General features: G+C 35.2%; 1 protein-coding gene and 1 long non-coding RNA gene across 3 annotated transcripts in view; one reads left to right on the top strand and one right to left on the bottom strand.

Moving 5' to 3' along the window:
• The window catches only part of GALNTL6 (polypeptide N-acetylgalactosaminyltransferase like 6), a 1,244,643-nt gene that overhangs the window by 770,194 nt on the left and 446,812 nt on the right, over positions 1–27,637 (bottom strand). For both annotated transcript variants that reach the window (XM_047717401.1, XM_047717402.1), the window contains exon 3: positions 18,234–18,342. In XM_047717401.1, coding sequence (XP_047573357.1) covers positions 18,234–18,342 — 109 coding nt within the window. The remainder of the gene's footprint in view (positions 1–18,233; positions 18,343–27,637) is intronic.
• On the top strand, positions 6,845–26,506 carry LOC125092907 (uncharacterized). Its single transcript, XR_007125099.1, has 3 exons — positions 6,845–6,856; positions 22,635–22,639; positions 26,434–26,506. It is a non-coding gene; the product is annotated as an uncharacterized LOC125092907 (long non-coding RNA).

The raw sequence follows: 27,637 nt of genomic DNA, 5'->3' as shown, positions 1-27,637 counted from the left end.
TTTTACCCACAATAAAAATTCTTCCAAAATTGGAGTCAGTTTTCTCAAACTCTGTCTCTGTTTTATCAACTAAGTTTTTGTAATATTCTAAATCCCTTTTCATCATGTCAACAATCTCATGGCATCTTCACCAGGAGTATATCCCATCTCAAAAAAACCCCTTCTTTGCTCATCCCTGAGCAGTAACTCCCCATACATTCAAGTCCTATGGTGAAATTGCAGCAATTCAGCCACATCTTCAGGCTCCACTTCTAATCCTAGTTTTCTTGCTATTTCCACCAAATCTCCAGTTACTTTCCCCATTGAAGTCTTGAAGCCCTCAAAGTCATCCTTGAGGGCTGGAATCCAATTCTTCCAAACTCTAGTTCTTACTGCTATTTTGACCTCTTCTCATGAATCTTGAATGTTCTTAATAACATCTAGAATAGTGAATTCTTTCCAGAAAGCTTTCAATTTACTTTGTCTAAATCCTTCAGAGAAACCATAATCTATGGTATCTAGGGACTTATGGGATGTATTTCTTAAAAAAGACCTGAAAGTCAAAGTTAATCCTTGATCCCTGGGCTACAGAATGGATGCTGTGTGAGCAGGCACAAGAGCAACATTAATGTCATTGTCCATCTCTATCAGAGTTCTTGGGTGACCAGGTTCATTGCCAATGAGCAGTCATACTTTGAAAGGAATCTTTATTTATTTATTTTTTCTGAGCCATAGGTCTCACAGTGGGCTTAAAATATTCACTAAAGCATATTACAAACAGATGTGCTATCACCTAGGCTTTATTGTTCCACTTCTATAGCACAGAGTCGATTTCTCATATTTCTTAAGAGCCCTAGTGTTTTTGGAATGGTAAATGGGCATTGCTTCAACTTAAGTCATTTGCTGCAGTAACCCCTAACAGGAAGGTCAGCCTGTCCTTTGGAGCTTTGATATCAGGCATTGACTTCTCCTCTCTAGCTATGAAAGTCCTAGATGGCACCTTTTTCCAATTTAAGGTGGCTTCATTTAATTGAAAATCTGTTGTTTTGTGTAGCCACCTTCATTAGTTATCTGAGCTGGATCTGCAGGGGAACCTGCTGCAGCTTCTACATCAGCACGTGCTGCTTCACCTTGCACTTTAGTTATGGAGTCATATTCTTTCCTTAAACCTCATGAATCGACCTCTGCCAGCTTGAAACTTTCCTTCTGCAGTGTCCTCACCTCTCTCTGCCTTTCTAGAATTGAAGAAAGTCGGGGCCTTTCTCTGGTCAGGCTTTAGCTTAAGGAAATGTGGATGGTTTAATTTTCTACCCAGACCACTAAAACTTTCTCTTTAACAGCAAAAAATCTATTTTACTTTCTCATGTGAGGGGGATCATTTGGGTAACACTTTTAATTTCCTTTGAGAATTTTTCCTTTGCATTCACAATTTAGTTGTTTGCTACAAGAACTCCAACTTACAGCCTATCTCAGCTTTCAACGTGCCTTCCTCACTAAGTTTAATCCTTTCTAGTTTTTAATTTAAAATGAGAGATATGTAACTTCCCCTTTCACATGAACACATAGAAGCCATTGCAGGGTTATCCTTGTATTTTATCTAGAGAATAGGGAGACCTAAGAAGAGGCAGAGCAATGGGGAAATGGCCAGTAGGTGGAGAAGAGAGAACGAACACACAATGTTTATCAATGAAGTTTGCTGTTTTATATGGACATGGTTGGCAGCACTGCCAAAACAATTACAGTAGTAACATCAAAGATCACTAATCACAGATCACCATAATAGATAGAATTATAATGAAAATGTTTGAATTATTGCAAGAATATCAAAATGTGACACAAAGACACAAAGTGACTTCGTTGCAGTTGGGAAAATAGCACCCAGAGACTCGCTCCAGGCAGGATTGCCACAAGTCTTCAATTAGTAAAAAATGCAATATCTGCAAAGCTCAATAAAGTGAAGGACAATAAAACAAGTTATGACTGTACCTGTATTCTGATTCTCTAAATAAAATAGTGATTGTCATTTCATTAGCAATCTGTCTTTATTATTCCATGCTCTTTGTAAACTTGTATGTTCATATACCATATTAGGTTGAACTTAAGGAAATTGTTGTTTTTATAGATCAGATATATTTGAAATTCATCAACTTCATATGTTTTCAAAATAATATTATTTTATTCTTCACCAGTATATGAAGTCCCTTGTTATATTATTTAGTGATTTTCTCCCTAATATTTTACTAACCCTCTCATGGCACTCTTAACCATATGCCTACTTATTTGCTACCATGTGAAAACAAAATACCAAATACCTCTTCCCACCATGGCACTGCTTCTAATAAGATGGACTTTTAAAATTCTTGTACTTCCCCACACTTCATCTTTTCCCTCAAGAGACATTTAGAACATTATTACTGTCTGAATACCTCTCCATCCTTGATAAGATGGCGTGCCACTTTCAACACTTAATATTATTTAATTTTTATCCTCTCTTTATCTAGATTTTTTAAATTCTTCACTATATGTTGCCCACTTTTTTTTATTTTTCCTTATATTGAAGATTTTATTTTATTTGTTCCTTGGCTGGAATTCTTTCTAAATTATTATACTTAGAGGAGCTATTTGTGTAATATATTCTCTCAACTTTGTATATACTAAATGTATATATATTCCCTCTCCTCTAATTTGTAGAGTTGTAGATGAAGATTTTAATGACAGACTGGTTATTTTCCTCTCTGTATAACTTCTTACTCTGCCAAGAGATTTTAAAAGGATTATTTTTACCCTAATTTGGAAAAAATTTTAACTAACATCTTCTTAGGTGTGTCTCTTTTCATCCATGTTGTCATCTTTGGGCTGAAATATTCTTGAGAGCCATGACATTTTTTTTAATATTTTTCTAAATTATTTTCTCTTTTTCAGTTGTTTGAATTCATGTATCTGTTCATAGTTTTAACCTTTCTGACTATAATTTCTGTGATGTTTTGACATCTTTTTATAGTTAATCTTCCTGTCCACAAATATGTGTCTCAGAAGTCCTTCTATACTTACATTAAATGTTTTAAGTTGAAAGTAACATTCTTTGTTCCAGAAAGTCCTGTGCATGGGCAAATTGATCCTCTTTGAATGCTTCCTTGCTGTTGTTTTTCGCTAGACTATCTATCTTCTGTCCTTTCCTGAAATTCTATTTCACTAGATTTCCACCGTTATGTGGAAGTACCCTTCTTGTGTTTCTTTCTCAGGTTGGCAGCCTCCTTAGATGACTATTACCCTCCTTTTTAATCTCGGTTTTGCTTTCCTTTGAAATTTAGTTTCACCTGTTCTTTCTTGGTAACCATACCTGAATGAGTGAGAAGGAATTAAATCACTTGTCCCTTATTAAGGGGTCAGTATATTTCTAGAATTGTTCCTAGAATTGTCTATTCCTAGAATTGTCAGTTGCAAAATCTGGTCTTCTCCCAGTATCAGCTGTAAAGAAGAATCAGTTCACTTGCTCAGGACCCTCCAGGCTGGTGTTCAGGTTTTCTCTGGCCCAAACAGCATTAATTCCTGTGTCTCCTCGGGCCCTGTTGAGCCTTGTGATGGTTAGTCTTATGTGTAACATTCCTGGATCCTTGTGCCCAGATATGTGTCAAACATTATACTGGATGTTTTTGGATGGTGTTTTTTGGATAAGATTAACATCTGGGACACCTTGGGTGGCTCAGTTGGTTAAGCATCTGCCTTTGGCTCAGGTCATGATCCCAGGGTCCTGGGATTGAGCCCCACCACAGGCTCCTTGCTCAGCAGGAAGCCTGCTTCTCCCTCTGCCTGTTGCTCACCCTGCTTATGGGCTCTGTCTGCCTCTCTCTGACAAATAAATAAATAAAATCTTTTTAAAAAGATTAACATTTAAATCAGTAGACATTGTGGTTGTCAGTGGTTGGACCTCATCCAATCACTTGAAGAATTTACCAGAATAAAGGCTGACTTCTGATCAAGAAGGAATTCTATCAGTGAACTCCCTTTGGACTTGAACTGCAACTCTTTCCTGAGTCCCCGTCAGATTTTGGACTTATCAAGCTCCTTCCACAACTGGGTAAGCCAATTTGCTAAAACAAATCTATCTCCATAAGTATATACATATTCCATACATATATGCATCTGTTGGTTCCGCTTCTCTGGAGAAGCCTAATATAAGCTTTGATCACATTATTCTGTCCCTGACATCTCTTTATTTAAGGAGAGATACTGTTATTTAGAATAACCAGAAGAACATAAAAATTGACTATATGACACAGTGTGCTCTAAGTGTCTGCTATATTTATTGATCCCTTCTGAATAATGGCTAAAACTGAATCAGAATGTAACATTCACTATGTTTTATACCAAGTTTCAATTGTACTCTGGCCAAGGTTTTCAAGATGGCTTCCTACCTGAACCAAATGGAATCATCTCATACCGAGGTGTCCTATTGTGTTTGAGGAAGCCAGACATGACTGATTGACACCATAGTCATAACCTAAACTGATTGGTGACTGCTCTAACCACTCACATCCTCACTTTTAGAACATTTTGCCCAGAGTTAAATAAAGAAGATAGTCATTAGAGAAAGGGAGAAAAGAAAGAATAGGCACTGACTGAGATGCAGAAGAAAGAACTCCTCACTAGACAGGGAGAAAGAGCTTTTCTAAGCTCACTGTTCTTGCTGTGCAGTGACAAAGCTGCTGGGAGATTCCTAGTGCTACACTGTAGCCTGCTCAAGGTTCAGATTTTCCTCAAGTCCAGGCAGTTTGCTTATGAAAGTATTTCCTGCTTTTTGGCACTTTGGTTTATTGTTAAAATAAATGTCCATGAAGCTGATGGATGCACTCTCACTGCATGTCCTCATTCCTTTCAACATAAAGGAACTGATGCATTATTATATTTAAAGAAATATTCAAAAGTTTCTTTTCATAGTTGAAACACCTTATAGGAAATGTATATTTCACTTTTTTAAAAAAGTATTGCATTGTTCTTTGCCAAATACATTTTGTTCATTATTCTAAAATATTGACGAAAAATCTCTTTCATAAAAGAGGTAGCATCACTTTTTTTAGTAGTTAAAAGTAACATTTTAATACAATTGTTTATGAACTTGAAAATTATCCTATAAGCATTTATTAGTTTACTAATATTTTTACATTATAATTTTGATTAAAATTAGTTAAATATAATTTATAATGGTTTAGATTGCTAAGAGTTTATGCATGTCTGCTTATTTTAACATAATAGTATATTGAAAAAGGAAAATAGAATCATTTGACTTATATTTACATCTAGAGCTTAGTCTGTATTTACTGGGACAGGGTGGGGCATCTCAGCTTGAGTCCCGTTGTCCCCAGTGGTGAGATTTAACTCACCTGATAAACTATCTTGGAGGTATCTACTGGTTTCAGTTTATTTTCTTGCAGGTTTTCACATATTCATATCCTACACAAGCAAATTCTTGAATAGGGGAGGCAAGTAGTTGATTAGGGGAAGTAAGAGTAGAACAACCAGTTGGTGTCTATCTGATATTGGTTCGCAGTCTGATTTTAGAAACTTGTAGTTGAGTCCTTTTGACAAAAGAGCCATTTGAAGGAGCTGTTTTGTATGAGGATATCTGGGGGAGAGTGAATTGCAAACTTACTGCCTACATTACAAGGTGCTACACAAAGCAGAGGAAAGAATTCCCCTGACCACTTCCATAGAGAACCGTCAGGTGCAGGGCTGCAGAAAACACAGAAAAACACCTTAGGGACATGATGATGTGTTACTTTGGGAGCACCAGAGACAGGGTCTCAGTACTGGTGGCAATAAGATGCTGAACTTGAGTAGCTGTCTACCACCAGTCATCAATGTAAGGTCAGAGTAAAGGAATAGGGACATTAGTGGGTTAGTAAACTTGCAGTAACTTCCAGTAGCTATCTACCATCAGTCATCAATTTAAGGTCAGAGTAAAGGAATAGGGACATTAGTGAGTTAGTAAACTTGCACTGACTTCCAGGGAGTTCAGAAGTATGGTGAGGTTTTGTAGAGAGGAGATTAAGGGAGCTATAATTAAGGGAGAGCAAGAGTCAGAGAAATTGAGTCATCGCTATTGATAACATCTCCATTCATACACAGGTGAACAAAGCACAGGGCAATTCAGGTTACATATGCTATAGATGGTGAATAGTTGAAGCAGGAAGTCAATAATGAGATAAGAAGAAGCAAATATGAAAACAAGGTTGTCCCAGAATTTATTGGAGCTATGTGTGGCATTAACTTGAAGGGGGATGTGTGTGCATATATAATCACTTGATATATATATACACACACATATGTGTGTGTGTATATATATATATATATATATAATGTACATGTATGGGTCACATGCATAAAGTGACACATGTATATGTATAAAATCATCTTTCTAGATTTGTTTCTTTTTTTTTCTTTTTTAAAGATTTTATTTATTTATTTGACAGAGAGATCACAAGCAGGCAGAGAGGCAGGCAGAGAGAGAGGAGGAAGCAGGCTCCCTGCTGAGCAGAGAGCCCGATGCGGGGCTCGATCCCAGGACCCTGGGATCATGACCTGAGCCGAAGGCAGCGGCTTAACCCACTGAGCCACCCAGGCGCCCCTCTAGATTTGTTTCTTTATTTTAAAATAAGATGAGTAACATTTGACCATTCTTTATAGGGTTTTTGTGAGGAACATTGAGGCAATGTGCAAGAAATCACTGGACTCATGTTAAGGCACTTATGCACATAGAAAGAATGAAATTATAGGAATGTAGAATAAACTAAAGAATAGGATAGGATTGGTAGTAAAAAAATGCTAGGTCTTTATCATAAGTATGACACTGACTTTCCAAATTTGGAGAATACAATTAGTATCCTTGTTCTGGTTATAAAAATGCTCACAATGCATATGTCAGAAAGCTTACAAAATATTTTATCAAGTTGCATAAAACATTTCTATTATGACAAAACACAAAAACTAAAAAATTAAATGTCAATCCACTAATTTCTTTGTTTATAAAACACTTGCTATAATTTTGAGGGTTATTCTTCAATGATCGTTATTCTTTAATATAAAATAAAAAGAATTTTATATGCATGAGTGGATTCTAATGTATATATCCAAATTAATATGTACCATTAAATTCTAGTAGATTGTTATCTAGGTCAATGTCAATTAAGTTAATCTAGTAATTTTAGTCCAATAATGAATTTGGATCCCTAAGGCTCAGTTGGTCACCATGGAAATTAAAATCATTATTAAATGCCTGATAATACTAATTCCATTGTGCTTTCATGGTCATTTCACATCAGTAAACCAAATACTGTATTAAATATAATTCTTTATGCATTAAATCTCTTTTTCCATTATATTATAATGCCTATGTTTTATAAGCAATGCAAGTTTGTTATAGATATTTTGGGGCAGCAATATTTTCCTTAAAAATGAAACAGTCCTTAAAAGAAAAGAAAAGAAAAGAAAAGTAAAGAAAAGAATAGAATCCTACTCTGAGCTTCTAGTATTCTGGAGGATCACTTAAGTCACGTTTCTATGACTACTAAGTGTCAGAAGGCCCAGTTGCTTTCATCTGGCATGAAGACTGCTATTCACTCAGAGAGAATCGAGTCAAACTGGCATTTATGGTTCTGAAGCCAATGTCTAGAAAGTGTTGCTATCAGTTTCAGGCACTGGCACTTTTCCTTCCCTAGTGGGTAAACACACATATTTCCTCTGTAGCACTCATAGATAATAGAGCCAAGAAGGCCCAGGACTCATTACTGAAATATTTTTGCCAGATCCTAGATAAGAATTTTGGAGGATGTTCAAATAATCACTTGAATTTCTATGAATTATGCCTAAAATACAATGCCATCATGGTCATTTAAGGTTGAATGAATTACAATCCCTCAAATCATGGGAAACTCTCAGTTGCAATAGCATTAGCATGTAATAAATCTTTGTTACCATCATACTGGTGACAGCAGAGTCCCAGGTCATCAAAAATTTATTCTTTATTTTTTGTTCTCTCACTCTTCTTCCAAAAACTTACATACACTGCATAAATCCATAAACTGTATTACACTAAATGTAAGGATGGTTCTAAGTCCCACTAAAATTAAAGCCACAGCAAAAATAGCAAATATAACTTCATGGAGTTTTAAGATTTACCATTAGAGTTGAGAAATAGAAAGATTACCATTAGAGTTGAGATATAAGTATTAGTGGGTATTAAGAGTTTTCTGTGTGACAAGCTGATAGAAAATACAAACTTACACTTATTTATGTCAAAGCTGTACAGGAAAGGGTTAAAACTGGGAAGAAAAAAATTGAGTTCAAGACTTCAGGAAAATGAATAGCAGGCATAAAATCAATTTAACATTAGTTTACTTGATCCATTTAGATTCAAATCCTTTCTTTGACTAGATGTTTCTCATCTTTTCCTTCTTGGCTCTTATCAGACATCATCTCACTTCAGCAGAACATTTTCACATTACTTCATGACCAAGGATTATAATCTACTCATATAGCTCCTCCAAAATGTGGGGCATTTATAGTGAGAAAAAAATTGATAATAATCACAGCTACATATAAAAGAGATTTTTTTACAAAACATAAGCACAATACCAGGTTGGATACAGGTTTGGGACAGGTGCTTACAAAATGTTTGCCTTTTAAGAATGAAACCTAAGGGGCACCCGGGTGGCTCAGTGGGTTAAGCCTCTGCCTTCGGCTCAGGTCATGATCCCAGGGTCCTGGGATCGAGCCCCATATCAGGCTCTCTGCTTAGCAGGGAACCTGCTTCCTTCCTCTCTCTGCCACCTCTCTGCCTACTTGTGATCTCTGTCTGTCAAATAAATAAATAAAATTCTTAAAAAAAAAAAAAGAATGAAACCTAAAGTGAAGAGAGATAGCTCCACTTGAAGTATGTGTTAATATGAACCCTCTCATGACAATTATTGGGAGATTTTGTGTCAATTGGCTAGATTTGAAGCCACAAGAAAAATTATTCAAATTATAGGTGATTCAAATATAATCACAAAGGCATAGTAATCAGGGATCTATAAATATACAAATAGCCATTAATTGAGGATAACTACAGTCCAGTTTAATTATATAATTTAATTAATACTTAAAATAACTGTGTCACAGGTGCCATCATTAAACCACATTTTACTAATGTGAAAAATAATACCAATTAATTTTATGCACATTTGTCCATGGGAAGTTGATATTTCTAAATAGAGATATTTGGAGTTTTGCAAAAAAAAAAAAGTAAATTGCACTATTTTAAAAATTAATTTTGTCTTTTTTTTAATACAAACTCATTGCAGTTTAATAAATCTCCTGAGATACTTCTACTGCTACTTTCATATTATAATGTTGAAGAGGTTTTTCCCTAATGTCACTCAATCCAATTCAGCTAAATTTTGTTCTATTATTAGACATATAAATGATACATCTTAACAGAATGCTCATAATCTTTTCACTTCCATTTTACATTTTCATTGTTATACAATGACTGTCAAAGGAAATATTTCATTAAAAGTTAATTTTAACCTAATGAATAATAATGAATGTTATTTTGGTAATAATTCCCAATGTTGACCACCTCTCAACAAATCTCATTGCAAAATTTACTGAGAATACATCATAGATGTATAAATTATTCTGAAATCATTAACAATAACAATGTTCTTTGTTGCTAGTGATAAAAAAAAAGATACCATATATTGTTTTTAAGAGACATTGTAGTTATAGCAAAACTACCACTGTTTTACTTCCTCAATGTAAAGTAGTTACTGTATCTCCCAGATGAAGCACATTTGTTTTTTTTTTCTTTTTTTTTTTTTAAGTAATAGAAGTTTATTAAGCGAAGATACAGAAAGCGATGAAGCACATTTCTGCTTCCCATTCTGTTTGGTTAGTAATATTGTTCAATTATGTAGAATAAAGACATTTAAGAACAAAATGGGTCCCTGATCAGCACTAAAGTGAGCTATTGTTTAAAGGAACATAGGAAAGCCTACTGTTAATCATTTTAAATTATGGTGCATTCCTCCATCTCAAATAGTGTTTTAATTCATATTCTTTAGATGTTTTGCAATGGAAATTCACAACAATTAGGTATGAACATTTGGTAACTTAGATCATAAGGTTTAAGGGATCCTAGGATCTAATCTCCAGGAGGGAAAAGTAAAAACCATGTTGTGTCAGGTTTTCACAATACTTTTTCCTTCCTTCCTTCTTTCCTTCCTTCCTTCCTTCCTTCCTTCCTTCCTTCCTTCCTCCTTTTCTTTTTTATCAAAGGTGGGGGGTAAAGGTCAAAGGGAGAGGGGGAGAGAGAATCTTAAGCAGTCTCTACACTCAGCATGGAGCTGACAGGAGAATTGATCTCAGAACCCTGAGATCATGACCTGAGCCGAAATCAAGAGTCAAAGTTTAACCAACTGAGCCACATAGGTGCCCTCATAAAACTTACTTATACAGGAGTGTCATTATTCAAAAAGCCTGATCCAATGATTAAAGATAATGTTGTGATTTAGAGCCCTTGGGCAAGTGATTGTATTACAAGGAATTATATATATATATATATATTTTTTTTTAAAGATTTTATTTATTTATCTGACAGAGAGAGATCACAAGCAGGCAGAGAGGCAGGCAGAGAGAGGAGGAAGCAGGCTCCCTGCTGAGCAGAGAGCCCGATGCGGGGCTCGATCCCAGGACTCTGAGATCATGACCTGAGCCGAAGGCAGCGGCTTAACCCACTGAGCCACCCAGGCGCCCCAAGGAATTATATTTTTTAATTCATTAAATAGATAGATAGATAATTGCTATAAAAATTAAGTAGAGCAAAAGGATAGAAAGTGAATGAAAAAGACTATACCTATATATGATAATGTGGTGACTGGCAAAATGTCTATACAGGTGATACATAGTCTTGTGACCTTCTGAAGTAGAAACTGGTTTGGAAGATACAAATTACCAACGTTCCAGGCAGCAGGAATAGCAAGTAAAAAGTCCTGCAACTTGTTTAGCATGCTTGAGGATAAACAATGTAACCAGTGGAGAGACTAAGTGTCAATCAGTAGGAGACCAGGAAAGTGACATAAGTAGGGATGGATCATGTTGGACCTCATAATCAGGGAATTGATTTGGATTTAATTTTGATTATGATGGCCAGAATTTGTAGGCTTTTGAGCAGATGAGTCAAATGATCTCATCACATTATATATTTTTAGAAGATTCCTCTAGTTGCTAATTGAAGAGCTATGGGACAAGGAGAACAGTTGGTAGGCTACTGAAATAATTTAGGTAAGAGAGATCAAAGGTTTGACATTGATAACAGTGAAATCTCCTTCAACCACGCAGCACACTTTTCAAGAGCCATGTAATTCATTTTTGTCTATTTTTTTCCTCTGGAGTTTGGAGCAATATTTGAAATATAGTGACACTAAAAAGCATTTTTTGGACAAGTGAATGAATATATGAATAAAATGATAAGACTTAATGAAAACTTTGAGTATTCAAAACTATCATTAGCTAAGACAAACAGAAGTAATGAAAAGTTAGATACAATTTCACAAGATTCCTGAGGCTTATAGTAAAATGCATAAGTTTATATGATTATACAAGAGGATAATCTGTTTCAAAGACATAGATCAAATACAAGAGTTAAGAAGAGCTTTTTTCATGTTGAGTTCACACATAATGAAATCCAAAAACCAGTAATAAACACAGTGAAAATCTTTAGAGTTAAGACACAAAGAAGCCTGAACAGGACAATTTTCAAATTTCAAAACTAAAAATAAGTGCTTTCTAGAAATACAGATGAGCAGTGTTAAAAATGATTTCATACCAATCAAGAAATAGGCAGAGGACATGAACAGACATTTCTGTAAAGAAGACATCCAGATGGCCAATAGACACATGAAAAAATGTTCCTCATCACTCGGCATCAGGGAAATACAAATCAAAACCCCAATGAGATACCACCTCACACCAGTTAGAATGGCTAAAATTAACAAGTCAGGAAATGACAGATGCTGGTGAGGATGCAGAGAAAGGGGAACACTCTTGCACTGTTGGTGGGAATGCAAGCTGGTGCAACCACTCTGGAAAACAGCATGGAGGTTCCTCAAAAAAGTTGAAAATAGAGCTACCCTATGACTCAGCAATTGTACTCCTGGGTATTTACCCTAAAGATACAAATGTAGTGATCCGAAGGGGCACATGCACCCGAATGTTTATAGCAGCAATGTCCACAATAGCCAAACTATGGAAAGAACCTAGCTGTCCAACAACAGATGAATGGATAAAGAAGAAGTGGTGTATATATACAATGGAAAACTATGCAGCCATCAAAAGAAATGAAATCTTGCCTTTTGCGATGACGTGGATGGAACTAGAGGGTATTATGCTTAGTGAAATAAGTCAATAGGAGAAAGACAACTGTCATATGATCTCCCTGATATGAGGAAGTTGAGAGGTAACATGGGGGCTTTGATGGGTAGGAAAAGAATAAATGAAACAAGATAGGATTGGAAGGGAGAAAAACCATAAGAGACTCTTAATCTCATAAAACAAACTGAGGGCTGACAGGGGAAGGGTGGTTGGGTTAGAGACACTGGGGAGGGTATGTGCTATAGTGAGTGCTGTGAAGTGTGTAAACCTGGCGATTCACAGACCTGTACCCCTGGGGCTAATAATACATTATATGTTAATAAAATAAAATAAAATAAAATAAAATAAAATAAACATAAAAATGATTTCATAAAACACATGGGCATATGTGCACATGCACACATGCATACACACCACTCTAGATGGATTGTGTGAAAGGATGTTTTTACCACTTAAAGAAATATGTTACAAAAATTAGGAAACATCACATATACAATTAATGAACAGCTACCTAAACCAATTGCATTTTCTTCTCAACATCTGGTCAAGTTATTAGATCCATAGTCAGGGATATGCCATAAGCAGAGTTACTTTGATTTCAGAAATACACGGACTTCCTTTTTTCAAATTATATATGGAGAAATGTAGCTGAATTGCTTTCTAGCTGCTATTGCAATTACAATGAATAGTGTATAATATAATGTAGTAAATAACATATCAATATCAATTTGTACATTGTCTTTTATATCAAAGGATTACCTATTTTAGTTCCTTCTATTCCACTTTTATAAATTATGTGAATGATATTCAAATAGCATGCTTCTCAATTTTTTGATACAGTACCACTCAAAAGGATAGATAAACTGTTAAAAGATAAAATCTAATGTTAATAAATTCTCAAATGAGAATCTGATGCTGAAACTAACTCAATGGGACACAGTGAGGTCATATACAGAAAATATAGTCATGCTAAAAATATGACTTAGTAACCATTCATGAGAAAGAGATCAGGGAATTAATTAAATGAAAACTAAATTTATCTGTTATCACGGTAGACCTTAATCCTTTCAAATTTGGTTTACCTCTTCCAGGAAACCTTCCTGACCCTGAAATGCTATGTGAATATACTTCTTCTATACTTAAAGTATTCTGATTAATACTAATCCCAAAACAAAGAAGTGTAAGATTATGGAATAATAACTACTCTGGGTTTCTATGAACATTAGTTAGAATTCTCCTAACAAATTCAAATAATCTTCTTAATTTAGTATAACTCTATGGGTACAGATGTACTAGAAAATATCCCTGATACTACACCTAAGGTCTTAGGGTCTATCCTTCAATCACCTCTTCTCTGTTTTTATTGTATTAATGCAAGAAATGTCCATTTCCTGAAAGGTGAAAGCCATATCTTCCTCTTTACTCACCTGTAGTGTTTAACAACATATTCCCCACCCCCCCAAAAAAATCACCAACTAATTAAAAGCAGGTATTTAAAATACCCGATATCTCAAAAATTACCAAATATGCATCAAAGATGTACTCGCCAGAACAAAATAAACTAACACTATTAATAAAAACATTAACAAAGACATTTAATGAAATGCATGCAGCCTATTATGTTACTGTGCTTTTCCAAAGGTTATTGAGATTTTATCAGGAGGTAGTTTCTAGATTTTCTTATTTTTAAGATAACTTCAGCATTTATGTAGTCCAGATATTTCAAAATGCAACTAAAATATAACTAACTGAAACATAACAAATATAAAACATTAGACTACAGAGAAGTGTGAAGTACTTAAAGTAGTACTGAGAAGGGAATTGAGAGCCCTAAATCCATGGTCTATAGTAGGAGACTGAAATTAAAAAGCTATGAGTCTATTTTTAAAATTTAGAAAAAATATAGCAATGAAAGAAATTAAAATAAAAGAAATAATACATATAAGACTGTAAATCAATGAGAAAAATATGATGGTAAGATAAATAAAGTAGCAAAATTGGTTTTCGCAATGAATAATAAAATTGACAAGTTCCTGGTTTAATAGATTAAGAAGAAATGAAGAAAAAAAGTACAAATGATATTTGAAAGAAAAAACAAAATAAATTTAAATGTTGCAGACATGAAATATTTAAGAACATTACAAATAAATTTGTTAATGAATATGAATATTTAGATGTAATGGATAAATTGCTGGAAAAATATAGTTGCAAGAAAAATAGATAAAAAACTAGCACTATAACTATTTAAAAAGCTTAAGGTAGTAGTTAAAAATCTTTACTCCAAAAAAAGTCCAGGTCCAGACAGTTTTAGCTACCAGGTCTTCCTAATTATTAGAAAATATATAATTATCATATGTAACAAGCAATTACGAAGTGTAGAAAAAGAGAAACTATTACTCAAGTAACTTATGAAGCTATCATTACATTGTTACCAAAACTTGACAAGGACTCTATGAGAAAGAAATACTCATGTCCAATATTCACTCATGAATAAAAAGTCTCAAAAATATTGAATAAAATATTAGCAAACCAAATCCAGTAATAATAAAAAGACAGATTTAGAGTAGAATTGCACATTTGATTTCCATTACAAAATCAATAGAAATAATTTACTCAAATAACAGATTAAAGGAGAAAATTTATCATATTTTCTATTTCAATAGATGAAAACAAACAAAAAACCTTTGATTAAAAACAGCATTCATTTAGGTTTAAACAAAAATAAACTAAACTCTCAACAAACCTAGCTGAAGAAAGCTTAACAACCATAACAAATTTTATTTTTTTAAGAGACATAAAATGTTAAAGTATGTGTCTAATTTGTTATACTTAGAATTGTATCAAGTCAAAAATTGCCACCAACAACCACTATTCACCATTACACAGGAACACCTAGTAAGTGCAGTTACTACAACTGAACAAAAAGAATGTATATTATAAGATCTAGAATGGAAAAAAGTAACCACTGTCATTACTTGTAGATACCATGAGTATGTACATTAAAAATTTAAGCTAGCTTATAGGTAAATAATTATAATTAGTAGAAGAGTTTAGAAAGTTTCCTAAGTTCAAATAAATATTAAAACTTATTTTCTATAAACCACCTATAAACAACGTGGAATTTCAATAAAATCAATAACACATACAATACCAATATAACATTAGTTTTCTAAGAATAACACTAAAAAAATCTGTGACTAAAATATAAACACATTTCTAAAGATAATAAATAGGCAGCAAATAAAATAATATATGCTATAGAATAGACCATTCAATAGTGAAAAATAGTCAACTATCTCTTAATTTAATTAATCTCTACCCCAGAACCACATACAAAAATATTTATAGCAACATTATATATAACAACCAAAACATAGGAACTCCCTAGATGTCCACAAAGAGGAGAATGTTGTAGAAAATTAAATAGTAGAAATAAATCAACTAGAATTACACACATTGACAGAAATGAATCTCAGAAATAATTTTGAGTGAAGGAAGAAAGTCATACATTATGATTCAATTTTTAGATCAAGTCCAAACACAGAAAAAGGCAACAGTATTTGTTTAGGTATATATAATTAGGTAGTAAAACACTACACAGATGATCCTTTTCCTTGGCTTGGATATATAAAGACCAATGATGTTCATTTTGATTATGTACCTGCTTGTATGTTTGTGTGTGTATAGTCCTTTTATTTATGTTCTATTTCATAAAATTTTTAAAAATGATGAATTTTAGTCTATTTCATTTGTCATCTATCTTCCAGTGAATCATATAATATCTTAGCATTTAAAAATTTTTTAACTCCATAGAAAATTTCTGCCTTAGAAAATTTTTTATATTCCCAATTTTCTTGGTAGGTCAACTTTCCCTTGGCCCAAATAAAATGAGGACAGCAACAGCATGTTTATACAGGAGCAGAGTTATATGAAGCAGAAATAAATGTGGAATACTGAATTTTGTATCCAAAACCATCAGCACAAGTGAAGTTTAGGCATAGCAAATTAGGTGAAAGAAACTTGGATGAATTAATAATTATAGTTATCATTAGTTGAGCTTATAATATGTCCAAATAATTAGCAAATTACTTTAGGTATATTTTCTTTAAGGCTTACAAAAATTCTGCAAAGAATAGTATCAGAAAGATAAATGGATTTGCTACTTACACAGCTCATGTAGAGAAAAGTTAGAATCTGAATCCAGGTGTATCTCTCCTTTGCATATATGCTCTTGTCATTACTCCATATTGCTCAAATATTATTATTTGATGTCTAACAGTGGGGTCTAATAGAGCATGAAAAGAACTGATTTTTAATCTAGCTCTGTAAATTATTAGTTGTTTGACCTTGGATAATATTTAATAAACTCTTAAAGACTCAGTTCCATAGTTTTTTCTTTTTTTCTCTCTCTTCTTTTTCTTACAAATTGGGGATAATAATACGTGTTAGAGTCATTATGAATTTTAAATAAAATTCATATGTAAAGTATCTAATACAAAATATCTGTTCAATAAATTGCAGCTTCAGTTGATTAAATTATATGAACATCTCCAAAAAATTTCAGCATCCTGGGGTTAGAAAGAGAAACAGATGGCTGGATTCATACAGGCTAATGGAGCAAATAGAAGAAAAAGATAAGAGATAAGAGAGCCCAAAAGTGAAGATGCTGGTAAAGAACTCACTTTCATGATTGTTCACCTGGTCTTGGCCAAGATGGGCAGACGATGAAACCTAGAAGAGGCTGGTTCTCTGACAAATAGATAACATCCTTAGGATGAACAACTTTAATGAAGTTGGGGGCAGGGGTAGAGAAGATCTTAACTTTTAAAGAAAAGGAATGGAAGAAGAAAATGAAAGGAGACTTTAATTAGGTCAACCACAACCAACCCAGAGCAAAGAACAGTTCACAGCCTGCACAATTGCATAGCTATTTAAATACTCTCCCTCCAGTTTTCCTGATGAGATGAGCTATGAGAAAGTTTAACCAGGAGGACCTCATACTGTGATTAGTCACAGTTTTGCTGCTGATTTGACTTAGAATGCAGTGTCTGAGTGCTTTCCAGATTTCTTTACCAAACAAGAAGTTCTCTATTTCTATGGCAGCTTCACTATGGGGAAAAAAACAAAAACAAAACACAAAAACCCAGAGTTCCTCTGGTTGAGTAAAAGCATAAGATCTTCCTACCATATGTTACTCATGTTCATTTGATGTCTAATTATACACCTTTCTGAATCCCTGTTACCAACAACTTAATTTTACAGTCTTTCTACAAAGACTTAATTTTTCCTGTTATTTTTTCCAAGAAATAAAATGTTTTCTCTAGCCCAAGACTAGAATTCTGCTGCATATATACAGACCTATTTGATTCTTTTCAACTCCCTGCCTGTTTGCTCAAGTACTGTCAACCTCAGGTCCCCAGATCCTGTGATCCACCAAATTGCTGTAGCCTCCCCAATGCCTAGAATTGTGGTATCCCTTGAATACTGTGCCTTGTCAGTTAGATATACCTTAGCCCTAACAAATGAATCAAGCTCAACACAGGTGTCTACCAAGGCAAGTCTCACTTATAAATCTCAATATATTCCCAGAGATTATTAAAAGGCAGCTCAGAAATATGAAATATTATAGATTTCTAAAACTTGTATGTCCTCTTCTTAAGCTAATATTGTAAAAGCTATTCATTATTTGTTATCTCTCTGAAATTTGAAATTGTTGTAATTCTCTCCAACATTGACTCCAATATCCCCAAAAGACATAGAAGAAATGCTAATTAGAGATCCTTTAAGTGACAAATGAGATACTGCAGTAAGTAAAATAGCACTTTGGCTTACACTGGACTTCATACCTGAGCGCATAGCCTCTTTCTGAATGCTTTCATAGTCATGCCAGTCCTTTCTTCTCAAACCATCTGTCCATGCATAGAATTGCCCATCTCCCAGGCCCAGTGGAAATGTCTGTGGAAAAGGAAAGTATTCAGAGCATAAAAAGGCGGTATTTCCTTTTGCATGGTAGGTAAACACAGCCAAGCACATAATAGGCAATCAAAGAATATTTGTTGAATAATGATTCTTCTAAGTATACTGAAAAGAAAGCTCTTGCTAGTGACAAGATTAATATACAGATTTAAAAATAAGAGCATGGGTCACTCACAACCCCTACAATTTCCTATTTTGCTTTATCCAGAGACATTAATAACTCACTGTATCACCTCCTCTGAGCATAATACTAGTAATGGTATTAAATGAAATTAATTTTGTTTGTGATTTGCAGTTTCACTCATTTTGATCAAGTATATTTGTTTTTTTTTTTTTTAAGATTTTATTTATTTATTTGACAGAGAGAGATCACAAGCAGGCAGAGAGGCAGGCAGAGAGGCAGGCAGAGAGGCAGGCAGAGAGACAGGAGGAAGCAGGCTCCCTGCTGAGCAGAGAGCCCGATGCGGGACTCGATCCCAGGACTCTGAGATCATGACCTGAGCCGAAGGCAGCGGCTTAACCCGCTGAGCCACCCAGGCGCCCCTGATCAAGTATATTTGAATGGCCTGATAATAATATTAAGCAACCATTCACTGAATGCTCACTATGAGCCAGGCACCATGTTAAATACTCTGCATATAAAAGATTGTTTAATCTTTATGGTAGTCTATGGTTGACTAGCTCCATTTTTCTGCCACTTAAAGTTAGGCCCAAAGAACAGAAATAATTTGAATTAAACCACAGTGGCAAAGTCAGAACTTGGAACAGTTAAGACCAAAATTGTGATCTTAACAACTATTAATACTGTCTCCCATCTAGATTTCTGTCAAAGTATGGTACATGGTTACACTTGCAGTTGAAGTTAGCAACTACTCAACAAGTATAGTCACAACATATGTTTTGTGCTTTGGTAAAACCCAGTATGTTCCAATGTCAACTTGAAAATTACATTTGTGTGCATTGCTGAGATTTTTAGTGTTTATTCTTGGTAATAAGAAACAAATATTTTGAATGAAATTTATTTTCACAATCTTAATACTCAACATAATATAAAATAAATGTTTTCATATCCACATATCATTTTTTTTCTTGGTTTACTTTTTGAAGTAAATAATACATCTCCAGAATGAAGGGTAAATTTAAAGTTTCAAAGTAGATAAAACAAAAAAATAATGTGAGTGCAGAAATTTTATTCCAAGAGGCTTTCCAAGACAAATAAAATGTCTTATTTCTTAGTTTGAAATTGTAGGACTATTATATATCTCAGTCCATCTTTGTAGGTTATAAAGGATCCACTTGTTTGAAAGAATGAAAATGGAGTTTGACATAAAAAAATACTTAAAATCAGAAGAAAGATTTGACAAATCAGGTGACTATTTACCTAGACATTTAAAGGAATTTGTTACAAGAGTAGTGATTTCAGGAAAATGAAAATAATAAAGAAATAAGCATACAAGGATGATGATGAGTTTATATAAAATATTGAGGAAATAAGAATAAATTTTTAAAGGAGGATGACAAGAAAGAAAAGTTATGGAAAAATTAACAGAAAAGAATATAGTAAAAATAGAAGAAAATGGGGAAAAATTGGAAAGACATTTGGGTTTATAATAAATAGCAAACATTAAAAAATGTCAACACTTTTTCTAACTGATAATTGATTTCATAATTCAAAATTTTACCAAAATTCAGCTGGGAATCAGACATTTTAAATAATCAAATAGCTTTAAAATGCAAAACTCATGTTTTGTCTCAAACTTGCATTTGCAATAATAAATACTGAGCAGTAATGGAAATCTCTTATACTGATTCAGATAATACCAACTTATAAATATCACTTTTGGATTAAAATAGATTATTTCAAAACAAATTTTGACATTAAGCATGAAGATTTTCTTGTGTAAACTCCAAATATCCAAACTCTCTCTTGTTACTTATTGGTTCACAAACAGGGCCCTGAAAAAGGAAGGAGACAGGCCACTCCAGTATAGTGGTTCACAGGTGTAAGAAGCCAGGGAACTTACATATGAAGCTTGTGTTGGGCACCCCAAGACATGTAGATCCTTGCACAGGCCAGCCAGAATCTCAAAAGTTTATATAGAGACCTTAATTGGGTTCAGTCACATATGCAATCTAATAGTCTCAACAATACCTTATTCTCTCAAGGCTGTTGTTTTAAACAATTCCTAGTGTGGGAATAGTAGGTGGAGTGTATGTTCCAAGGACACAGGAGGAGTGAGGAGCCTCTGATTGCCCAGGTCCCATTCTCCTGCCAGCTGGTGGTCATGTCCTCATAATGATCTCCTCCAACACTTCACCCATTTTGACCAGCTCTTATAATCTAACACATTCCCCCTCTTCTGCAATGTGCCCTATGATGTCAACAAGGGTTTTACTAGTATGGAAGTGGTTCATTTGGTTACTATTCGGCTACATTTGAGGCAGAGCTCACAGAACCTATATAGGCATACACAAGTGAAAATACAGGTTAGGATAATGATTCTCAGAGGGAGGAGCAAGATGGTGGAATATCACTGGGTCCCAGGAGTTCAGCTAGATAGTTATGAAACCATTCTGAACACCCACAAACTCAACAGGAGATCAAAGAGAAGAAGAGCAGCAATTCTAGGAACAGAAATCAACCACTTTCTGGAAGGCAGGACTTGCAGAGAAGTGAATCAGAGGCGACATATAGGAAGGCAGACTGCGGGGGCAGGGGCTGGCTCCCAGCAAGCAGTAGAGAAGCAGAGCACAAAATCAGAACTTTCAGAAGTATACTCCACTGAGGAATGTTGCTCCAGAGGCTAAGCAAGGGGTGGGACCCTCATGGGCACAATGTGGTCTCAGGACCTGCGGGTTCAGAAAAAGACCAGGGGTATCTGAGTGTAGCAGAGCTGCCAGGTATCAGAGAGGGGAAGCCGGCTACAGAGACGGAGCCGAGGTGGGGGCACTCAGCTTCAGGTTACCTTAAACCATGATCTAAGGCAAAATCCGGCCACTACTCTTTGAGCTGGAACGCCACAAGTGGCAGATCTCCTCCTTCCACATCTGGAAGGAGTGATGAAGGAGCCTGTGGCAGGAGTCTGCTGGGTTTGGAGACTCCAAATGGGGCCATATGCCAGAGATAGAAATGCTCGGTCACAGGCCAGGTGAGCACGGAGTGCTGCTGGAGACCAGGAAATGGGAGAGTTTGACTGCTTTTCTCTGAGGGTGCACTGAGGAGTGGGGCCCCGAGATCTCAGCTCCTCTGGGCTGGAGATTGGGAGGCTGCCATTTTCATTCCCTTCCTCCAAACCTCTACGGAAAGCATTCAGGGAACAAAAGCTACCGAGAGTGAACCCGAGCAGATGACTTAGCTTGGTGCCTGGCAAGGGTGGTGCAACTCTGCCTCAGGCAAAGACATTTGAGAATCACAACAGGCCCCTCCCCGAGGAGATCAGCAAGAATATCCAGCCAAGACCAAGTTCACCAATCAATGAGAAGTGCAACACTTCAGAGCTACGGGAATATAGTACATAGAATTCATGGCTTTTCCCCCATGATCCCTTAGCCTTTCAAAGTTAAATATTTAAAAATTTTTTTCTTATTCTGTTTTTTAAAATTTTTCCTCTTTCCTATTTTAATGTTTTTTAAACTATTTTATCATATCAACACTGTTTTAAAATTATTTTAAAATTTTCATTGTTATAGTCATATCTATTCCTTTATTGTATTTAACCATATTTTTTGTATACATATAAGTTTTTCTTTCTTTAACATTTTGGGATACAGTTTCTTCTAACAGACCAAAATAGACCCTAAATCTAGCACATGGCTTTGTTCTAGTTTCCAGTCTGATCACATTCTTTCCTCTTTTTTTAACCAGCTTCTTATTAATCAATTCCTTTTTTAGAATCTTTTTAAATTTTCATCTTTACAGTCATATCCCATCCCTTCATCATGTTTACACTAATTTTTTTTGTATATATATATATACATATATATATATATGTTTTTCTTTCTTTAAAATTTTGGGAACTAGTTTCTTCTAACAGACCAAAATACACCCAAAATCAAGTCTGTGGCTCTCTTCTATTCACCAGTCTAATATATATTTTTTTCTTTTTTCTTCTCCCCCCCCACCCAACCCCCAGTTTCATGTCTCTTCTGATTTGGTTAGTGTATATTTTTCTGGGGTCATTGCTACCCTTTTAGTATTTCATTCTCTCATTCATCTATTCTTATCTGGATAAAATGACAAGGCAGAAAAACACCTCAAAGAAAAGAACAAGAGGCAGTATTGGTACTAGTACTGATGACTAGGGACCTAATCAGTACAGACATTAGTAATATGTTAGAACTAGAGTTCAAAATGATGACTATCAAGGTGCTAGCTGGGCTCAATAAAAGCATGGAAAATACTAGAGAATATCTTTCTGGGGAAATAAAAGAACTAAAATCTAACCAAGTTGAAATCAAAAAAGGTATTAATAAGGTGCAATCAAAAATAGAGGTTCTTACTGTTAGGATAAATTAGGAAGAAGAGAGAATTAGTGATACAGAAGACCAAATGATGGAGAATAAAGAAGCTGAGAAAAAAGAGAGATAACTACTGGACCATGAGGGCAGAATTCAAGAGATAAGTGATACCATAAGACAAAACTGTATTAGAATAATTGGGATCCCAGAAAAAGAAAGAGAGAGGGGGCAGAAGGTACATTGGAGCAAATTATAACAGAGAATTTCTCTAATTTGGAGGAAGCATGAATCAAAATCCAAGAAACACAGAGAATCCCCCTCAAAATCAATAAAAATGAGGCCCACAACCCATCATCTAATAGTAAAACTTACAGGTCTCAGTGGCAAAGAGAAAATCCTGAAAGCAGCTCGGGACAAGAGGTTTGTAACATACAATGGTAGAAATATTAGATTGGAAGCAGACCTACCCACAGAGACCTAGCAGGCCAGAAAGGACTGGCATGATATATATTCAGAGCGCTAAATGAGAAAAAAAATGCAGCTAAGAATACTAGAATACCAGCCAGGTTGTCATTGAAAATAGAAAAAGAGATAAAAAGCTTCCAGGACAAACAAAAACTGAAAGAATTTGCAAACACTAAACCAACCCTACAGAAAATATTGAAAGTGGTCCTCTAAGGAAAGAGAAGGACTAAAAGTAACAGACCAGAAAGGAATAGAGACAATATACAGTAACAGTCACCTTACAGGCAATACAATGGTACAAAATTCACATCTCTCAATAGTTACCTGAATGTAAATGGGCTAAATGCTCCAATCAAAAGACACCTCATATCAGAATGGATAAAAAAATAAGACCCACTGATATGCTGTATGCAAGAAACTCATTTTAGACCCAAAGACACCTCCAGATTTAAAGTGAGGGGGTGGAAAACAATTTACCATGCTAATGGACATCAAAAGAAATATGGGGTGGCAATCCTTCAATCTGATAAATTAGATTTTAAGTCAAAGACTATAACAGAGATGAGGAAGAGCACTATATCATACTTTAAGGGTCTGTCCAACAAGAAGTCCTAACAACTTTAAGTATCTATGCCCCTAACTTGGGAGTAGCCAAATATATAAACCAATTAATAACAAAATCAAAGAAACACATCAACAATAATACAATAATAATAGAGGACTTTAACACACCCCTCACTGAAATGGATAGACCATCTAAGCAAAAGATCAACAAGGAAATTAAGGCTTTAAATGACACACTGGACCAGATGGACATCACAGATATATTCAGAACATTCCATACCAAAGCAACAGAATACACATTCTTCTCTAGTGTACATGGAACATTCTCCAGAATAGATCACATCCTGGTTCACAAATCAGATCTCAACCATTACCAGAAGATTGGGATCATTCCCTGCCTATTTTCAGACCACAATGCATTGAAACTACAGCTCAACCACAAGAGGAAAGTTGGAAAGAACTCAAATACATGGAGGCTAAAGAGCGTCCCATTAAAGAATGAAAGGATCAACCAGGAAATTAAAGAAGAATTTTAAAAATTCATAGAAACAAGTGAAAATGAAAACACAACTGTTTAAAATCTTTGGGACACAGCAAAGGCAGTCCTGAGAGGAAAGTATATAGCAGTACAGTCCTTTCTCAAGAAACAGGAAAGGTCTCAAGTACACAATCTAACCCTACACCTAAAAGAGCTGGACAAAGAACAGCAAAGAGAGCCTAAACCCAGCAGGAGAAGAGAAATAATAAAGATCAGAGCAGAAATCAATGAAATAGAAAGCAAAAGAACAGCAGAACAAATAAATGAAACTAGGAGCTGGTCCTTTGAATGAATTAATAAGATTGATAAACCCCTGGCCAAACTTATCAAAAAGAAAAGAGAAAGGGCCCAAATTAATAAAATCATGAGTGAAAGAGGAGAAATAACAACCAACACCAAGGAAATACAAAAAATTATAGGAACATACTATGAGCAACTATACACCAGCAAATTTGACAATCTGGAAGAAATGGATGCATTCTTAGAGGCATATAAACTACCACAACTGAACCAGGAAGATATGGAAACCTTGAACAGACCCATAACCAGCAAGAGATTGAAACAGTCATCAAAAATCTCCCAATAAACAAGAGCTCAGGGCCAGACGGCGTCCCAGGGCAATTCTTCCAAACATGTAAAGAAGAACTAATACCTATTCTCCTGAAACTGTTCCAAAAAATAGAAATGGATGGAAAACTTCCAAACTCATTTTATGAAGCCAGCATTACCTTGATCTCAAAACCAGACAGGACCCCATCAAAAAGGGGAATTACAGACCAATATTCTTGATGAACATGAATGCAAAAATTCTCACCAAAATACTAGCCAATAGGATCCAACAGTACATTAAACAGATTATTCACCATGACCAAGTAGGATTTATTCCTGGGCTGCAATGTTGGTTCAACATCTGCAAATCAATCAATCAATGTGATACAATACATTAATAAAAGAAAGAACAAGAACCATATGATACTCTCAATAGATGCTGAAAAAGCATTTGACAAAGTACAGTATCCTTTCTTGATCAAAACTCTTCAAAGTGTAGGGATAGAGGGCACATACCTCAATATCATCAGAGCCATCTATGAAAAACCCGCAGCGAATATCATTCTCAATGGGGGAAAACTGAGAGCTCTTCCCCTAAGGTCAGGAACATGGCAGGGCTGTCCACTATCACCACTGCTATTCAACATAGTATTAGAAGTCCTAGCCTCAGCAATCAGATAACAAAAAGAAATAAAAGGCATCCAAATTGGCAAAGTAGAAGTCAAACTCTCACTCTTTGCAGATGACATTATACTTTATATGGAATACCCAAAAGACTCTACTCCAAAACTGTTAGAACTCATACAGGAATTCAGTAAAGTGTCAGGATATAAAATCAACGCACAGAAATCAGTTGCACTTCAAGACAAAAGAAAAAAAAATTAAGGAGTTGGTCCCATTTACAATTGCACCCAAAATTATAAGCTACCTAGGAATAAACCTAGTCAAAGAGGCAAAGAATCCACACTCATAAAACTATAAAGTACTAATGAAAGAAATTGAGGAAGACACAAAGAAATGGAATAATGTTCCATGCTCATGGATTGGAAGAACAAATATTGTGAGAACATCTATGCTACCTAAAGCAATCTGCATAATTAATGCAATCCTTATCAAAATATCATCATTTCTTTTTCAAAGAGATGGAACAAATAATCATAAAATTTATATGGAACCAGAAAAGACCTTGAGTAGCCCGAGGAATGTTGAAAAAGAAAACCAAAGTTTGTGGAATCATAATTCTAGACTTCATGCTCTCTTACAAAGCTGTAATCATTAAGAAAGTATGGTAGTGGCACAAAAACAGACAAATAGATCAATGGAACAGAACAGAAAGCCCAGAAATGGACCCTCAACTCTATGGTCAACTAATATTCGACAAAGCAGGAAAGAATGTCCAATGGAAAAAAGTGTCTTCAACAAATGGTGTTGGGAAAATTGGATGGCCACATGTAGAAAAATGAAACAGGACTATTTCCTTACACCACATACAAAAGTAGACTCCAAATGCATGAAAGACCTCAAAGAGACAGGAATCCATCAAAATCCTTGAGGAGACACAGGCAGAAACCTCTTTGGCCTCAGCTGCAGCAACTTCTTCCTAGAAACATCACCAAAGATAAAGGAAGCAAGGGCAAAAATGAACTATTATGACTTCATCATGCTAAAACACTTTTGCACAGCAAAGGAAACAGTCAATGAAACCAAAAGACAACTGACAGAATGGGAGAAGATATTTGCAAAGGACATATCAGATAAAGGGCTAGTATCCAAAAATCTATAAAGAATTCATCAAACTCAACACCCAAAGAACAAATAATCCAATCAAGAAATGGGTAGAAGACATGAAAAGACATTTCTGGAAAGAAGACATCCAAATGGCCAATAGACACATGAAAAGTTCTCAACATCACTTGGCATCAGGGAAATACAAATCAAAACCACAGTGAAATACCACCTCACACCAGTCAGAATGGCTAAAATTAACAAGTCAGGACGTGACAGGTGTTGGTGAGGATGCACAGAAAGGGGAACCCTCCTACACTGTTGGTGGGAATGCAAGCTGGTGCAACCACTCTGGAAAACAGCATGGAAATTCCTCAAAAAGTTGAAAATAGAGCTATCCTGCGACCCAGCAATCGCACTACTGGGTATTTACCCTAAAGATACAAATGTAGTGATCTGAAGGGACATATGCTCCTGAATATTTATAGCAGCAATGTCCACAATAGCCAAACTATGGAAAGAACCTAGATTTCCATCAACAGATGAATGGATAAAGATGTATATTTATATACAATGGAACACTATCTAGCTATCAAAAGCAACAACAACAACAACAACAATTAAATCCTGCCATTTGCAATGACGTGGATGGAACTAGAGAGTATTATGCTAAGTGAACTAAGTCAATCGGAGAAAGACAATTATCATATGATCTCTCTGATATGAAGAATTTGAGAGGCAGGGCAGTGGTTTGTGGTGGGAAAAGGGGAAAAAAATGAAACAAGATGGGACTGGGGAGGGAGACAAACTGTAAGAGACTCTTAATCTCAGGAAACAAACTGAGAGTTGCCGGGGGGGGGGGTAGGGGGAGGAGGGATAGAGTGGCTGGGTTATGGACATTGGGGAGGGTATGTGGTATGGTGAGTGCTGTGAATTGTGTAAGACCAATGATTCACAGACCTGTACCCCTGAAGT

This window comes from Lutra lutra, chromosome 2 (assembly GCF_902655055.1).
Source record: "Lutra lutra chromosome 2, mLutLut1.2, whole genome shotgun sequence".
Taxonomy (NCBI): Eukaryota; Metazoa; Chordata; class Mammalia; order Carnivora; family Mustelidae; genus Lutra; species Lutra lutra.
Note: the sequence above shows the minus strand (reverse complement) of the source record. Positions and strands in the feature narration are given on the sequence as shown.